Source organism: Lepus europaeus, chromosome 2, assembly GCF_033115175.1.
Source record: "Lepus europaeus isolate LE1 chromosome 2, mLepTim1.pri, whole genome shotgun sequence".
Lineage (NCBI taxonomy): Eukaryota > Metazoa > Chordata > Mammalia > Lagomorpha > Leporidae > Lepus > Lepus europaeus.
Genome location: NC_084828.1, coordinates 63,530,199 through 63,549,771, shown reverse-complemented (window position 1 = coordinate 63,549,771; position 19,573 = coordinate 63,530,199). Strand labels below are relative to the sequence as shown.

General features: G+C 38.5%; 1 protein-coding gene across 1 annotated transcript in view; it reads right to left on the bottom strand.

The window, feature by feature from the left end:
• Positions 1-19,033, bottom strand: part of HHLA2 (HHLA2 member of B7 family) — a 105,854-nt gene extending 86,821 nt beyond the window's left edge. The window contains 3 exon segments of the mRNA XM_062180772.1: positions 10,189-10,340; positions 10,425-10,539; positions 18,918-19,033. Of these exon segments, the coding sequence (XP_062036756.1) occupies positions 10,189-10,340; positions 10,425-10,539; positions 18,918-19,033 (383 nt within the window).
• Positions 19,034-19,573: the final 540 nt, after the last annotated feature.

The window sequence follows — 19,573 nt, the reverse complement described above, 5'->3', positions numbered from 1 at the left end:
CCCTGTTAAATCTAAGAGTGGAAAAAGAGAGGGAGGAGATGAACAATTTGGAACATGCTCAATCGGACTGGCCGCAAATGGTGGAGTTAGAAATGTCCCAGGGGATTCCAACACAATCCCATCAAGATGGCATGTACCAATGCCATCTCACTAGTTCAAGTGATCAATTTCAGCTCACAATTGATAGCTCTGATAGGTCTAAGAGTCAAAGAGATCACACAAACAAGACAAGTATCTGCTAATACTAACTGATAGAATCAAAAAGGGAGAGAAAGATCCAACATGGGAAGTGGGATACACAGCAGACTCATAGGATGGCAGATGTCCTAAACAACACTCTGGCCTCAGAATCAGCCCTCAAGGCATTCAGATCTGGCTGAAGAGCCCATGAGAGTATAGCAGGCATGGAAAGCCAAGATATCATGGAAAAAAAAAAAAAGACCTAAATGAATGATCTCGGTGAGTGAGATCCCAGTGGAAAGAACGGGGCCATCAAAGAAGGAGGTACCCTTCTCCGAAGGGAGGAGAGAACTTCCACTTTGACTATGACCCTATAGGAATAAGATCAAAGTCAGCGAACTCTAAAGGCTTCCATAGCCCTGGCAACTCATGACTAGAGCCTAGGGAGATTACTGACGCCATGAACAGGAGTGTCAAATTGTTAGATCAGCAACAGGAGTCACTGTGTACTTACACCCCATGTGGGATCTGTCCCTAATGCGTCGTCTAAAGCCAAGTGATGCTATAACTAGTACTGAAACAGTATTTTTATACTTTGCGTTTCTGTGTGGGCACAAACTGATGAGGTCTCTACTAATTATATACTGAAGTGATCTTCTGTATATAAAGAGAATTGGAAATGAAAAAAAAAAAAACAACCTGGTGTTAAAATGGAAATGGCATAGAAAATTAATTAGTTTAAAAAAATTACGTAGGATCTCTGTCTTTAATGTGCTGTACATTGCTATTTAATGCTATAATTAGTAATCCAATGGTAGTTTTTTCACTTTATGTTGCTATATGGGCAAAATGTTGAAATCTTTACCTAATATATACTAAACTGATCTTCTGTACACAAAGAGAATTGAAAATGAATCTTTACATGAATGGAAGGGGAAAGGGAGCGGGAAAGGGGAGGGTTGCAGGTGGGAGGGAAGTTATGGGAGGGGGGAAGCCATTGTAACCCATAAGCTATACTTTGGAAATTTATATTCATTAAATAAAAGTTTAATAAAAAAAATTTAGAAATTACACAAATGCATGGAAACTGAACAACCTGCTTCTGAATGAACAATGGGTCATTAAATAAACCAAAAAGAAAATTTAAAATTTTTCCCAACGTAAAATGGAAATATCACATAACAATAGTTATGGGATATAGCAAAAGCAGTACTAAGAAGGAACTTTATAGTATTAACTGCTTACTTGGATAGATAAAGCTTTGGAAAGATCTCAAATAAACAACCTAATGAAGCATCTTATAAAAACTGGAAAAACAAGAAAAATACAAACTCAAAATTAGCAGATGGAAAGAAATAACCTAGAAAAGAACAGAAAAAAATGTAGATAAAGAAGATAATATAAAAGATCAGCAAAAGGAATAGTTGTATCTTTGAGAAGGTAAAGAAAATCAGCCAATCTTTAGCTAGAGTACACAAGAAATGAAAAAAAGATCTAAACAAAATCAGAGTTGAAAATAGAAGTATTACAATTGGTACCATAGAAATACAAAGGACCATAAAGGACTTTTACGAAAAAGTGTATACCAACAAATTTGAAAACCTATAAGAAATGGATGAATTTCTGGACACATATTACCTGTCAAAAGTTAGCCATGAAGGCATAGAAAAGCTGAACAGAACAATAATGAATAATGAGAGTGAATCAGTAATCAGAACTCTCCCAACAAAGAAAAGCTCAGATCTAAAAGTACTTTAGTACTGAATTCTATCGGACTTTTAAGCAAAAACTAACAGCAATTCCTATCTAACTTTTCCAAAAGTCTGGAAGGGACAGACCCCTGCCAAAATTGGTTCTACAAGGTCAAGCATTACCCTGATACCAAATCTGACAACATAAGAAAAAAGCTATAGGCCAATATTTCTAATGAAAACAGTTGCCAAGATTTTCAGCAAAGTACAAGCAAATCGAATTCAATAGCACATCTAAAGTATCATCCACTGTGATCAAGTAGGATTCATCCCTGAGATGCAGGAATAGTTCAACAGAAACAAAATCAGTAAATATCTCACATCAATGGAATGAAGGATAAAAATCATATATGGTCATCTCAACAGATGCAGAAAAACACTCAGTAAAATTCACATCCCTTCATTTATAAAACTCTCAACAAATTAGATGTATAAGCTCCTACCACAACAAAGTAAGGACTATTATGACATACCCTCAGGGAACATCACACTGAATGGAGGAAAGTTGAAACTATTTCCTCTAAGGTCTGTAATTAGAGATGGATTACACTCTCAATACACATCAATATTGTATTGGAAGTCTTAGCCAGGGCAATTAGCCAATAGAGAGAAATAAAAGGTATATACATAGGAAAGTATGAAGCTAAATTATCCATTTTCAGATGCTTTGATTTTATATATCGAAAAACTTAAAGGTTCTTCCAAAAGACTACATCTGATAAACAAATGCAGTAAAGTTTCAGTACACAAAAATCATAGAAAATTCAATAGCAGTTTTAGGAAAACAACTAACTCATTGAAAAAGAAATCATAAAAATAGTCCCATTCTTAATAGCAACAAAAAGAATAAAAGACCTAAGAATAAATTTAACCAAGGATGTGAAAGATCTCTACAATGAAAAGTATAAAACATGAGTGAAAAATTGAAAACACACAAAAAATGGAGATCTGCAATGTTCATGAATTTTAAAAATACCGTTAACACACCCATACTATCCAAAGTGATCAGATTCATGCAATTTCATCTAAACACCAATGTTATTCTTCACAGAACTAGAAAGAATGAAAATCTCAAAATTTACATGAAAGCACAAGAGACCCTGAATACCCAAAGTGATGTTAAGCAAAAAGAACAAAGGCTGAGGCATGAAAATATCTATTTTAAGGCATATTACAGAATTACAGTAATTACAATAGCATGATTTGGCATAAAAGCAGATACATAGACCAGTGGAACAGAATAGAGATCCAAGAAATGATTCAGATATGTATAGCCAACTGATTCACAAACAAGCACCAAAAACATACATTGGAGAAAAAGTGCTGGTAAAACTGTATATCTGTATATATATTCCAAAGATTGAAAATTGGCACCCCACCACCACCTCTCACACTATACAACTCAAAACGGATCAAAGACCTAAATGTAAGACCTAAAACTGTGAAATTTATATAAGAAAGCATAGGGAAAATATATATACAAAGGCAATGATTTTATTTTTCTAGATAAAACCCCAGAAACCCAGGCAACCAAAGTACAAATAAATATATGGAATTGTACCAAACTAAGAAGCTTCTACAAAGCAAAGCAAACAAGAGAGTGAAGAGCCTAACAAAAAAACTCAGAGAAAATAGTATATTAGTAAATTAATCATCTGAAAAAGTATTAATAGCCAGAATATATAGAAGGAACTAAAAAATCTCAACAACAACAACAACAACAACAAAACAATCCAGATAAAAATGTGAAAAATATTTATTGAGAGAAGAAATAGAAATTGCTAAAAAATACATGAAAAAATGCTCAAATCACAAACTACTAGAGAAATACAAATGAAAACAAAAAGAAGATATCACCTTACTACAGTTAGAGTGGCTATTATCAACAAAAGAGAAAATAATAAGTTCTGATGAGGTTGTGGAGAAAAGAGAATGCTTATTCAATTAGGTTGGAGAGAAAATTATGACCATTATGGAATTTCCTCAAAAAGCTAAACATCTACCATATGACCCAGCTATCCCACTTCCGGGTATTTATCCAAATAAAATTAAATCAGCATATCAAAGAGACACCTGACTCCCTCATACATTGTAAAACTGGTCACAATAACTAAGATATGGATCCAATCTAGGTGTCCATTGATTGATGAATGGATAAAGAAAAATAGATATATATATATATATAAAATAGAATATTATTCAGCCATTAAAAAGAATGAAATTCTGATATTTGTGTCAAAAGAGATAGAAGTAGAGGTTATAAAGTGAGAAGAAATAAGCCAGATACAATATGACAAATATTGCATATTTCTCTCATATGTGGAACTTAAAAAAATATTGCTCTAAACTTAGAATAGTGATTACTAGAGACTGAGAATGGTAGGTATAGAAGGTATAGAAGGAGGTAGGCTAAAGGGCACCAAAACAAGAACTAAGAAATTCCAGTGTTCTAAGGACAGGAAGGCAAATATAGATGTCATAATGTTATTATATAACATACAAAGAACTGGAGGAGAGGAGTTGGTAGAGGAGAGAGTGGGGGAGATGGGGAGGCTGACTGCTGGTTTGAAAGTTTACACTGTATGTATGTGTTGAGACATTGCATTGTGCCCTTTAAAGGTGTAGTAGTATTACATGTTAATAAAAAACTTAAATAAGTGTAGTCAAAATTATGCCATTTAAGAAAAAAATTAAATGTATGAAATTCTCTCCTTCATTTATTTTGCTGGGCAATTTTTCCTTCTCACCCTGGAAGACATCTAGAGGCTTGGTCACTGGAGACACTAAAGCAAGAATGTCTACCATGATGACCCTGATTCAGAGTTGAGTTGAAGTTCAGGATTAAGTGATCAAATGTATCCCTATAGCCAAATAAAGAGACCCACACCATCCCCTAGCCTATATCACCTTACTGTGAAATTGAGTGTTACACTTGGTCCGTAATCCAAGCTCTCAGAGTCATCTAGGGAATTTTTAGATGTCCTATTCTTATTATGAAGGTGGCATTTAGAGACTACCAGATATCCTACAGAAAGCTTCTACCGTAGAAAATAAAACAAAACCCACCTTTCACCCCAAGAAAATGTGTTGGTAGGGACCGGGTTTGGAGATAGGGGTCAGGAAGATCAACAAAACCAAATGAAATAAAATTGCTAGAGCCAGTATTCTGATGCAGTGGATTAACCTTTCACTTGTGATATCTGCATCCCATATCACAGTGCTGGTTTCTGTCCTAGTTGCTCTGCTTTCTATCCAGCTCCCTGTTAATTTTCCAGGGAAGGCAGCAGATGGTCCAATTACTTAGGCCCTTTTTACTTACTTGGGATTCCTGGATGGAGTTCCAGGTTCCTGGCATTGGTCTGTCACAGTCCTGGTTTTTGTGGCCATTCAGAGAGTGAACCAGTAGAATGCAGATCTCTCTCTCTCTCTCTCCCCCTTTCTCTTCTTCTCTCCCTCCCTCTCTCCTTCTCTCTCTCTCTCTCTCTTGCTCTGCCTTTCAAACAAAATAAACAAATCTTCAAAAAAATTTTTTTTCAAAAAATAAAGTTGTTATCAACACCCTCAAAGAGATTTTTTAAAATCTTTATCCATATAGGAGGAACTAGTTTTCATTAAAAAAAAAAGTAAAGAACAGAAAAGACATTTTGGAATTGAGAAGAAAAGAGCACAAGTTAGGTCATTAGAAGAGTTAGAAAATCAAGTAAAGGAAGTTTCCTAGACAGTATAGTGAAAAGACACAAAGACAGAAAATAGAAGAGATAAGATCAGATTAAAAACTCTAGGAAAAAAAAGACAGTAGAAAACAATCTTGGAGAAAATTTTTCATAATGTTAGGAAATGAATTTACTAAATAAAGCTTACTGAATAGAAATGGTATGAAAATAGCTACACAAAGAAAAGCAATTTTGAAATTTCAGAACACTAGAAAAAGAGAAAATTCCACCAACTTCCAAGAAAAAATCAGATCAGAGAAGATCAAAAATCACAAAAGCTTAAGACTTCACAACAGCATAACTTGAAAGAAAAAAAAAAAGGATAATATCAAAATTGCTAAAGGAAAACTGTTTATAACCCAGAATAATAAACTCTCAAATTTGTAAAAGCAAAATACTTTTAGATATGCAGTCTTAAAAAAAATGTACTACACATCCTCCCTTTTTCATGAAACTACCAGGAAATGAGCTCCACCAAAATAGAAGTATAAACCAATAAACAAGGAAATATAACGCAGGCATTCTAAATAAAAGAAGAGCAAAGAGATTCCCAAGAGGACAGCAAACACCCTAAATGCTGTAGCCTACTATGGTTATTTTATAACTCCTCAATGAATGCCCTGGAAAGAACTGCCCAGAGAAGAACCTGGTGATCCTGACAATTTTCTGATAAGTGTCCTGCTCTTTCTCCCAGGTTCTGTTGCCTAAATCAGTTGCAGGCATTTATTTTATCCCACCAATATGCTTTGCTCGATTTACTTCTGAGATTTGGAATAAAGCCATTGTGAGCTTAGAAGCAAGAAACCCAAGAGAGTTCACTCTACTCCTGCTGATAATATATTTAGTACCTGGTTTATACTATAGCACAAGTACTTCATGGACCATAATGAGCCTCAGATTTCCGAGAATTCATTCATGGTCTCTCCCTCTGAGCATACCAGAAGGTCCTCTTATAAATCCCTAGGACACAAAAACCTAAGATCTTGAGATTGCTGAGTTTGTCTTATGTTGGAGATCTTCATCCAACAAAAGTGAAGGTCATCTATTCACACAACTAGCTTTGCATTTGCCATTCATGTTTTTGAAACCTAAATACTACTAGGAATAAGATGGAGAGACAGATGGATGGGTGAGTAGATGGATTGACAGAAGAATGATTGATAGATGAGAGAGAATAACTACTCATATAATAAAATTATTAATAAAAAAAAAGAATGTTTAACCCCAGATTTTAGATGAGTTTTCCTATGGGGAGGAAAGACATGAAAAGGGATGCTGAAAGGAGCAAACACAGGAGTAACTACCAGATGGGAGATCTTTTTCTGTCTCTGTCTCTTTATGTATCTAGGTCTTTCAAATAAAATGAAAATAAACACACACACACAGTAAATACCCATGAATGGAAAATATTTAACAGGAATAAAATGTTAGCATTGTCTATTTCCACGGTTTTTTATTCTTTGTATTTAATTTTTCTTCTACAGGGAGTATGAATTTGTTTAGTGTAAAGAAAAAGACTTGAGAGAAAAAAATGATTTGGGTAACTGCTGATTTCCAAGAGTCAGACTGAACATTACCTAAGTAAAGTCATTGTTTTCAGCACAGTTTCAAAAATAATTGGTCAATTATAAAAGAACTCTATAGAGGCTGATTTAGCCTGTAACCAATAGATGTGTTTTGCAACTGGTTCACCTTGGCAGGCATATTTAGGAGAGCATGATAATCACTGGAGAACTTTGAATCAGGTTTTTTCTGATGCCATTGATGATGACTGGCTATGCCTTCCTGGAAAAGCTCTTTGATCAGAACTGTTTCTACTTTGCTTTACAATGAGAGCTGAAGAAAAATGTATTCCCAATAAGGACTAAGTTAAAAATCAGCTATTGTTAAGCTAATATTGTAAGAATTCACCTCCCCATATCCTAGGCTAGCTCATCCTCTGAACTCATTACAGATTATATTAGTAAACTCATAGATTATTTATATAAAATAAAGTACCTACCAAATAACTGGGACATTAAGATATGCCCTTCCTTCTTCACTGCTACCCACCTCTCCAATTTCAGCTCAGTTTCTAGAGATCCATCCTTAGCGAACAACAGCTGGCACTCTAGCTCCCTCCACCCACCTCCAACTAAAAAGTACTGGAGAATAGTTCTACTTAAAAAAAAACTGCCTAAAATAATGTAACAGAGATCATAATTGCATTCTGCACTCTCTATTCTTTCAGACTCATTCTATCCTGTGTTAAAATAGAATACTGGAACCTTGTGCTCAGCCTCTAGCCACAGTGTATTCCTACAGAGAGAAGAGGCTCTCCTTCCAGGCAGACCATGCTTTGTACCAGGGTGCAGGATTTGTGTTGAACCAGGACTGGATTTCAATTTCCACTCACAGTATAAGCCGTGTGTCCTAATACATTGTTCTCTCTGAATAATTGTCCAATTATGGTTTTTGTGTTTAGAAGAACTTGCCATAGTTCTATGAGGAAATAATGTCACTAAATCATACTTCAACACCAAACCTTGACTATCTTCATGTCCTTCTAGACATGTGTTGAGGATCTTTGTAAATCAATGTCTCCCAGCTTTTTGGATTTCATGGACCAGTCAGATTACAAAACAAAAGCAAAAACAGAAACAACAGAAAGGTTTTAGGGAACTGATCTGGAATTATCAAGTTTTATTTGAAAAACAGAATGACTTTAAAGTATGCAATTCATTAAACATAGTAATTTCAAAAGAAATTTCAATATTCCTCAAGAAATAAAAGCTGTCTACTTAAACCCACTGTTTCAGGTGGAGGCTGTAAAGTTCAATGAGTGTGTGTGGCACTGCTGACCCAGTTGTCCCCGCCTGCCTTTCCTGGGCCCTCTGTCCTGCTCTTCTCTAGTTCTCCACCCACCCATCTGTTTCTCCAGATCTCTTCACTTGGTTGATGCCCATTTGCCTTTCAGGTTACAGATTGGCGGATCAGGCAAAGATTCTAAACCAAAAACATCTAAGAAAATTTAGAAATTGTTATTATTTCCACAAATGATACAAGATAAAAAGTCTAGTTGTGTGTGTATATCAATATGTTTACTTATCATGTCTGCTAGACTATGGGCTTTATAAGAAGAGTATTCTTACCTACATCATTTTGCCTCGAGCAGCTGTCACAGTACCTGGCTATATAACAAATGCTTACCTATTTGTTGAATGTATTAAACAAATGTCCCTCATACAGTTTCCTCTAAAACAGGTGTGTGCTTTGAACTGGAGGAATGTATTCTCTTCTTTTGAATACTAAAAATCATATAATTTGCTTCCCATTTTGCCCTGTTTTCAAGAATCTCAGACACAGGTTTATATTCCTTCATAGTGACTATGTTGACTTTTCAGGTTGGAATATTTACTCCATTCCTCTTTCATCTTTTTTTTTCTTTTTCTTTTTTTTTTTTTTTTACCCTTTACTATAAGCTGTTCTAAGCTATTTCAAACTCCTTTTCAGGAAGATGCAGGTTGTAAATAAATAACTAAAAGCCTTATAATGCAATGGCTCACCTGTTCCTGAAATAAAATGCTGACATTTCACAAGTTCCTTCCTGTAAAGGTTAAATGATTAAATATATTTCTTTCTGCTACCTCAGATTACTCAGATAAACATCAACCACATGCAAACCATACAAATAGATTAGGCTTGTGAATGGAAGTTGTTTTAAGGAATGAGTAGATATTTAAAAATCAAGAGAAAAGAAATGCAGTTCTAGTTTAAAAACAAACAACTTTAAGAAAACTACCACATATGCTTCTATTTATGCTTATCATATGCCCTTTCAAAATACCATGCAAAAAAGCCAGCTGCCAGCTGAGTTTCTTTCCAAAGACTTTGGAGACGCCTCAAAACTCTTTTTATCCCATGAAGTTTTGTGGTACTGTTCTTAACACTCTAAATGGATCAGGCTAGCTAGCTCTAGTTTGGTAAATAATCCTTAAAACTGGGCCAGGGTAGGTGTTTTGCAAAGCAGGTAAGTCACTGCTCAGGATGCCTGCACCTCCATATAGACGTGCCTGGGTTCAACTCCGCACTCCACTTCCGATTCCAATTCCCTACTAATGTACCCAGAAGCTCCAGATGATGATGGCCTAAGTACTTGGGTCATTGCCACTCATGTGGGAAACCTGGATTGAGGCCCAGTTTCCTGGCTTTGGCCTGGCCCAGTCCTGGCTGTTGCAGATACTTGGGGAGTGAACCACAGATGGAAGATTGCTATCTGATTTTCAAACAAAAAAATTTTTTTTAAATTGGACCATATATCAATTAAGCTTCAATTTCTGCATTATTTTTAATAAAGAGAATGTAATATAAAATACATGCAGGATGTAATCCCTAATGGGCATTAATGACCCATCTGCCACCAATATGGACCACTAGAGCTTTATTATCTCGGGGAAAAGTCCCCACCATGAGATAAATCATTGTCATTTATCTAGCAGCTCTCCTTCGCAGACGTATTAGTCCTTGAAGCAGGAACTGAGTCTTCACCAGGCTCATCCCCTCACATGACAGAGAAGCTGCAGCTGAAGTTAAAGGTCTCGCCTAAAAGCACACGGAAGGTGAGCACCTTCTCTGCACCTGCAGCCTCTGCAGGGAACACTGACTGGTGGGGAGGGTCAGCTGAACAAGAGCCAGGTGGCACAGCAGAGGGCAACCGCTGAGAAAGCACAATGGCACATGCTTCAGCTACAAGAAACTGGCCCCCTCACTCTACATAACAGGCACCACCCCTCTGTCGTACCTGCAGGTCCTCCAACCACCGATGTTCTTGTCTCCAAGGCCTTCGAGCACACTTGATCAGCATGCACAAGACTTTTACGGAGTACTCAGGGCTCAGCTGTGGACCTGAGGCTTTTCTGAGGGCAGAAGAGCCAAGAGAACACACTCCTGGCACACACTCTTGAGCCACTTTTCATTTAATCTAATTCCAAAGTGCGAAGGTCTCCCATAAAAGGCTTAGAGTGAGGACAAAATCCATCATTTTCAACCCATCTGGGAAGATAAAAGCATTTGCTCTTCTGAAGAGCTGTAAAGTTCTGGCACAGAGCCTGGCACCCTGCTTGGTAGGCACAGCAATCATTGTATGCAGATGAGAAGGGGGAGTGTCAGGCTCCTTTGCCAGCACAGACCCCTAAGCCTTGCTGTCAACACCTGTAGGCAGTCAGCAGGAGGCAAGCCAGAACAGGATCTCTGAAGTCAGGCCTGATTTTGACTTCTAGCTCCAAACATTTTCTAGCCAGAATATTGGGAATGCAATCATCTTTAATCTGTTTCTTCACCTGTAAAGTGAAAGTTCAGGGTGGCAGTGGAAACAAACATTCTCTTTAATCCTCACAACAATCTGATGAAGTAAAAGCCTAGCTGAATAATAAGTACAAAATACCTGTGCCCATTCTCACCCTCTCCTTACTTTCCACTGTCCTCCCAGCTTGTCTTCTGACACTGGAAGGATGCAGCAGACATGGCATATAGAACTTGGACAGTGCCAGGCCCAGCTCTAGGGCATCTAGGGATAAAGCAAACTCCTCCTCCTTGCTTGCCAACCCTTCTCACCTTCCAGTGATAGTTATCCTATTTAAAAATTGAGAGGCGATGAATTAAGGGGGAAGAATTCACAAAATGGAAAAAAGCAAGCCTGAAGATATGGGAGTAGAAAGTATTTTTTAAAGGAATAGAATAAGGCCACAGATTTGCTTTGCTCAAAAAAAAAAAGCTGTGCTAACAAAAAAATGAAATGTTGTGGTAGGTTAAGTCATCAATTGCAATATCTGCATCCCATATCAGAGTGCCAACTCAAGTTACAGCTATCCCACACTTCCCATGCAGCTTCCTACTAATACACCTGGGAAGGCAATAGAAAATGCCAAGTACTTAGGTCCCTGCCACCAGGAAGGAAGGGTGACCTGGCTGGAATTCCTGGCTCCTGGGCTTCAGCCTGGCCCAGTCGCAGCTGTTGCAGTCATTTGAGGAATGAACCAGTAGATGGAAGATATTTCTCTCTCCCGGTTTCATTCCTCTCCTAAATTCCCTCCCCCTCAAACACCCAGCACTCTGTCAAATACATAAATCATAAAAAAGAAAATGAAATGCAGTACTATGGCTGCTTCCCGTACCTTCTCTGCTTTGTCCGCCCTTAACTTCATTGTCTGTATCAAGTATTTTCACAGGCACAATGGTTAGCACCAGAGTTTGATTGCCAACTTGCTAAGTGCCGTGGGCAAAAAGATGAGATTAACCTGTGCCCCACACAAGGCAGTCCAGCAGAAGCAAATGTATGCATGATCACACTACCTCATGCTATGTGCTGGACCTCAGCTAGGAGCAATGTACACTCAGGAGAGAGTGCTGTGAAGGGGCCATTGTCCTTCTCAGAGACAACAACAGCATTGTACCTTTAGAACTAAGGAGGGTTTAGTTGGCATCTGGAAAGAACCATGAAAAGAGGTATGATAGAAGATTAGTTCCTAAAAACTCAGCTTCAGTTTCCATCCTAGTACTTAGAACTAACTTGCCCAAGGTCACAGAGGTTAATTTCTGTTAGTGCTTCAAAGAGCACATGGAGGGGCCAGCGCTGTGGCTTAGATGGCTAAGCCCATACGGGAGGTGGTTTGAGACCCAGCTGCTCCACTTATGGTCCAGCTCTCTGCTATGGCCTGAGAAAGCAGTACAAGATAGCCCAAAATTTGGGCCCCTGTACCCACATGGGAGACCTGGAAGAAGCTCCTGGCTCCTGGCTTCAGATCAGCCCAGCTCTGGCCGTTGCTGCCATTTGGAGAGTAAACCATAGGATAGAAGACCCTTTTGTCTCTCCTCTCTGTCTGTAACTCTAACTTTCAAATAAGTAAATACAACCTTTAAAAAAAAGGAGTACATGGACATATGTAATGGATGTAAAAGATAATTTTATTTGCAAAAAAAAACCAAATCCATGCCTAACTCCTTATTTTACACATTTTCCATGACCTTTCTGAAGAACCTTCAAACACATGAATTTCAAAATTTTTTTGCATCAAAGCAAACATTTTAATTAAATTTTCCATGAACTTTTTGAATTACCAAATATATACCAAAGAGCCAACCTTCCTACAGATCAAAGCTTTTCACTATCCTGTGGTTATCTCTCACTCCGCTTTTCAGGTACGTGTCCATGTGAGCACTGTTAAGCATGAGTTCAATCTATTAGTTCATCTGCTACTCCAGCCAGAGTCACCACTAATTCTAGGAAGGCCCCAACCAAATGACTGCAGGTGCAACCTGGGGCCCCTTACATGACACCACACCACTGCCCAGAGATTTCTGAAGAAGGAAGTGAGAGGGCCACAGAAATTCTCTCGGCACTCTCCCTCATGCATGCACACACAACCCAGATACACAGAGAAAGTCAAACCTCCTGGAGCAGTGCAGGTGACAGGTCAACACTTCCTTTTCAACTTGTTGAACTGTTCCAAAACACAGTTCCCAATGTTCTTCATAAAAATCCCACATGAGTGAGCATAGTCCCCAGTGGTGGTGGCCGCGTCCACCTCTGTGTTGACCTTGTGCTTTCATTCTGGGTTGTACTCTCCTTGAATCACAGTCCTGTTCAAGGCACTGCAGGACCACATACACCAGCCTTGTCCCCCGATAAAGAAAACTAAGCATGACTCAAAGCTGAGAAAAACTGCCTTCATGCAATTATTTCACAGAGTTTATATTTCTAGTCTTAGATCAGTCTTGCATTGCTACCCAGCCATCCCACTCTGCCCTGTATTTCCATTCACACTTAACTGATCAAAAACTGATAAAAAATATCTGTTTTGTCATGAAACCTAACCCTCCAGACCTTCTTAGGTTTGGTAAGGCACTATTTGTCCTCAGTTTAAAAACCTTGAGTCCTCTAACAATTTCCTTTCCTCAAAGAGGCTCACTTGCTGTTTCATTCTCAGGGTCACTATGCTAACTGTTGGGAACAGCTGCTAACTGAGGCGCTGTTTACCACCTCAGTTTCACCATCTCTCCAGATTAATAGATGTCTATATTCCCTCTACGGTACTTTTAATAGATGTCTATATTGGTACTTTACTCTCATAGTTCAGGTTCCTGGAAGCACAGCCAGAGATAGGGATTATGATGCAATTGAGTTACTTAATGAGGGTGAGTTTTCAAAACAAAGTTAGAAGGAAGTGAGAAAAATAGGACAGAGAGAGGAAAGGAGCCAGCTTGACTGAAATCTGTTCTCTAATGACATGTGAGCATAGGAGCCTGAGTAGCACCATGGTTCATCCTTTCAGTAAAGGGCCAGCATTCAGTATCCTCAAATCAATCCATTGTTGACCACAGGCCTCTGACAGGCAGGACATCCTAGCTTCCCAGGCATCTCTGGACAAGGGCAAGTCTGAGAAAGAACACATTCATGAGCCATTAGCTGCCTACACTCAGAGCAGCTGGGGCATGGGTACACCTGCCCAGTAAATAGGATCTCTGCCAAGAAAGGCTACTTCTGATATTGACACTTGTCCATCAACATAGCTTGGAGTCTACACAGTCCAGCCAGGAAATAGCAACAACCATAGGCTTTTACAAAAAGAGACATTAATTACATAAAGTTAGCCACCTGTGCGACAGCTAAGGCGCAGTAGGAGTAAGGCAATCCTGTGGTAACAAAAAACTGCTGCAATACCTCCAGCTGGACTGATAATGCAAGGAGAAGGTGTTAACAGAGTTATCTGGAAGGAACTAGAACCACGGATGGAGAGCTAGAAACATGAGAAGGAATTAGACCTACTGAGGATACTTCAGGAAGGATGGAAAAGAGGAAAAAAATCGGACTTTTCTCCACCCCTCTAGCCCTCCGGATTTCTGTCTGTGCCTCCCATTGGCCAAACCTGCACAGACACCAGAGGGAAAAGGAATCTGGGAAATGTTGTTCTTTGTGATACACACCAGGGGAGGGCAGGGCAGAAAGAAAACAGCTGGCTGGCAGGTGTGGACACAGATGCCACAGAACATCTGTATACCAAAACATGCCTAACAAAACAGCTGGGTTTCATCCATTTGTGCTGCTGTTATAAACAGACTAGTTTACAGACATGACATTACTTTGGGTCAAAATAAAAGCATCAGATTTATGCCAGGCCCCAGTGTATATTATATATACATACATATTGATAGATGTCATCTTTATAGCATCACTTTATACACACATGCATACATGTCCTGTATTGCTTCCCTTGTTCAGCTCCTGGTTCTCAAACAAGAAAAGACCAGCTTTGAAGCTATACTAATCCTGCTACCCATTCTCAGTCTCAATCTAGATCCAGGCAAAGGGATAAGAGAGACTTGGAAGATTTTGCATAAAGCACCGAGAATTCTATTCTTAATTTTACCACAGGCTGATTTGACAGAATCCATTTTTCCTTCCTATATCTTGGTAAATAATACTTAATTTTTGATATTACTTGATATTTTCAAAATGTTAGCCATCAGTTTATTTTTTATTTTAATTTTACACATTCTCTAGATACAGTGTGAATATCTGATACATGTATTCAGTATTATCCATCATTTAAATGTTTCACTATCCACTAAGTAACATAATTAAGCCTTGAGCATAGGTTCTAATTTAGATGGCATATTTACATGTGTCTTTAATTATTATTTGTCAGTTTGCATCAGGACATGGGACTACTCACGAGACAGATTAGACAAAAGCCATCCCAAGGGGCTTAAAGTGATTTCAGGCTTATTAGGAAACACAGAGAGGCAATCTTTCCAAGTGTTGTTCTCTACCGCATGAAAATCACAGGGTTGAAACAAAAATATGCTTGCTATGAGCAGAAAAATTTCTCAGGTACATGCAATGCACATTCCTGTTTCCATATGGTAAAGCAAGGAAAATGAACAACAGAATTCCTTAACATGTTTCTCAATGTTGTATTGTTTGAAAACCTGGGAGAGCTGTAACTTATAACCTTCTATGAAATCTAGAGCAAATTTTGAATGGCTAATGCTTATGCAAGAAAGTTTTTATAGGCATGTTAGCACACAGTTGCCAAAATTTCATTTGTGTTAAAAAAAACAAAAAAAACAACAACAAAAAAAAACGAATGAGTATGCCTCTTAAGAGCTGCATTTTTTTTTTTTTTAATTTTTGACAGGCAGAGTGGACAGTAGAGGGAGACAGAGAGAAAGGTCTTCCTTTTTGCTGTTGGTTCACCCTCCAATGGCCACCGCGGTAGGCGCGCTGCGGCCAGTGCACTGCGCTGTTCTGATGGCAGGAGCCAGGTGCTTCTCCTGGTCTCCCATGGGGTGCAGGGCCCAAGAACTTGGGCCATCCTCCACTGCACTCCCTGGCCACAGCAGAGAGCTGGCCTGGAAGAGGGGCAACTGGGACAGGATTGGTGCCCTGACCGGGACTAGAACCCAGTGTGCCGGTGCCGCAAGGCGGAGGATTCGCCTAGTGAGCCGCGGCACCGGCAAGAGCTGCATTTTTAAAAGTTTCTTTTCTCAAAGAATGTATAATACAGCAACAAATGACAAGATATAACACCAAATTCTCAAATCTTCCCCAAATCCAAATTTTAAGCAGTCTCTTCAGCATTCAAATTGACCTTGAGATGCACCCAGAGGACCTCCAGCTCAGTATCTGCTTTGATGAGAAATCAGACCCATAATCATAACAAACAAGCAAATTCATTCTCACTGCCAATATGGATGGGCCATGTAGTTTATTTTCAGTGATTAACAACTTTTGAGAATCATAATTCAGGCTATTATACCATAAAAAATTCTCTGAAAATCCAAATTAATTACTCTGACTTGCCAAGACATTCCAAAAAAATTAACAAAAGCCAGCTGATTTTTTTCAACAAGAAGGTAATACTACATCATTAACTTCAACAGAATATGGTTAATGAAAATAACACAAGTGTATTAACAAATACTTTTAATGAATTTTGAATTCTTCAGGTATTTCCCCTAAAGGCAATTTGTAAAACGCATTATTGTTTTTGTCTGTGTAAGTTTATTTTCCCAATAAATAAACATCAAAACTAGGAATAGGGTCTGGCCCTGTGACACAGCAGGTGAAGGTACTGCTCACCACCCCAGCATTCCTCACTGGAATGCTGGTTTGAGTCCTGGCTGCTCTGCTTCCCACCCAGCTTCATGCTAATGCCTCAAGAAAGCAGTGGGTGATGGATCAAGTTCTCGGGCTCCTTCTACCTATGTGGGAGACCAAGTGGATTTCCAGGCTCCTGGCCCTGACCTGGCTGTTGCAGCCATTTGGGAAATGAATCAGCAGATGAAAATTTTTCTCTTTCTCCCCCTCTTTCTGTGGCTCTTTCAAATACATTAATACATAATTGAATAAATCTTTTTAAAATATTGGAAAGAAAATAACATTTATTTGCTTAGTCTTGCTTGGTATTTGTTTGGTCTGGTAAATATGAGTGGCATGGGTATACAAATCCAAGGAACTTTAGAGAGAGGAAAGTAAAGAAGTGCCAATTTTTAAAAAATTATATGTGTGTGTGTGTGTATCAAAATATGTAGGCATTAACCTCAAAGGGCACCTGTATTGGCCAAAACTGGAAATTTTATGCAGCAAAATTATAATATTAGATTTTAACCCCCAAAAATTTAAAAAAATTCAGGCACCACACATACTAACATAAATTAGTTGCTGAGTAAATAACTTTTTTCTTACCAAGTCATCTCAAATCATATAAATACATGGTGCTGTCCTTAGAAGGACTCTCCTTGAGTGTGAGCGGGACTTAATCACACACTTCCAACAACCAAAATACAGAATGGGAAGAATCATAATTTTATAATGGAAAAACGATACAGATGCTTAATCAAGAAAGTAAACATTATCAATAACTCACGTTACCATCACCTACCTCCTATATTTGATGAGAATACCACTCTTATATAGTATCTGCAACAAAACTCCCAAACCTAATCTAATCATAAAAAGACTGATGAAGTTGACAAAAAGCAAACTTGTAGCAAAATTAAATGAGAAAAAGTATTATAATGAAAATACGGCCTAACTACAGTTAAAGCAGATATTTGAGAATGTATTATCAGTTACATTGGACCAATGGACTTAAAAATTTTTCTAGGAAACTTTAACAAAACTGACACACCAAATAGAAAACTAAAAATGGTTGGGTTACTATGTGATGTGGCATGAACACTCAGCAGGAGTCTCAGCAAAGAACTGAATAGCAATTTACAACCTTCCTACTCAGAGAAAGACGCAGAGAAAGAATTAATGCTCAGGGCTGGCACTTTGGCATAGTGGTTAAAGCCACCTCCTGTGGCACTGGCAACCCACATGGGTGCCAGTTTGAGTCTCGGCTGCTCTACATCCAATTCAGCTCCCTGCTAATGTGCCTGGGAAAGCAGAGGAAGATGGCCCAAAAACTTGCAGTCACGTGAGAGTCCCAAAAGAAGTGCCATGCTCCTGGCTTTGGACTGCCCAGTTCTGGCCATTGCAGCCATTTGGGGAGTGAACCAGCAGATGAAAGACCTCTCACTCTCTCTCTGCCTCTACCTCCCTCTGCCTCTCTGTAACTCTGCCTTTCAAATAAATAAATCTTTTTAAAAAAATTCTTTAAAAAATTAATGGTCACATAAGAGAGCCCAGATGGTCTTCCATGCAAATTCTATCATATTTCAAGGACAATATAACTTAAAACCAGGCAAATACAGGATGAGTACAAAAGATAACCCATCTCTTAGGAAAACAGATACAAAAATCTAGACAAAATGTTATAAACCAAATCTACCAGTGTTGTTAATATATCATGACTATGTTAATCATAGCCTTCAAGAAGCACACACCAAGATGAGATAAGATGTGCAAGAGACTTTAGTAAGGAAAATGCCTGAGAATGATAAAGAGACAGAAATAGAGCATGCAGAACTTTCCAACAGAGATGTTAAAGAAGGGGAGGGAGAAAGGAGAAGATGGAATGTAAAGACTCACAGGCTATAGCAGTTTAGAAAAGTTGGGCAGAATCACTGATCACCGAGGAACCTTGTAACCAAAGTTACCTTTAAAGAATCCCATATTCCTCACAAATCAATCCCTTTTCAGCATCACCACTGTGCTCAATTGTTGGCAGAATAAATAATCAGTTGAACATCAGATGAAATCAGTATGGCAATGCCACAAAGCTAATAATGAATCCAAAGGGCAGTGATTATCACCTATGCTCCCTACAGCAGAAGATATGAACCCTACCTTCGCATGGCTGCCACAGTAAGACGAGACTCCAAAGGGTGTTTAGTATTAGGACTTATAAATGTGATGTACCACATGTGTTTGGTCCAAATCTTGGATGGCTCTTCAAACTGCATTGGCTCAAATTCTTCACAAACCTTAGCATCACTGCTAGGAGCTGACTGGATGTTTGTCCAAAGAGTACCAGGTCTTCTTCCTGGCTCACTGTTTCAGAGCTGAGCCAACTAGCCACATACCTAAAGTGTGTTCCTCCCACTGATACTTCTGGAACTGATTAAAATACTAAACTGTTTGGTATTGGGACTTGGACTCCTGAGCTACTATCAAAAGGAAATAATAAAATGTGGGTATGTGGGACAGTTTAATTCCTGTGGGGTAAAACTTTAACCAGTAGGAATCAACAGACACGTCAATGCATCTTCCTTCTTCCTCCTTTCCTGCTCCTATGGACTATTTTAAGATTGTTCCCTACATAACCCATTCAGAAATGTCTGTCATGCTAACTGAATGTAATCACAGAGATTTGCTGAGACTCCTGCTGAGTGTTCATGCTGCATGGTAACCCAACCATTCACAAAAATTCATCTTCGCTTGCCTCATTTCCACTTTCCTTCTGTGTCACTGCCTTCAGTTTTCACCTCCCAAATAAAACATCA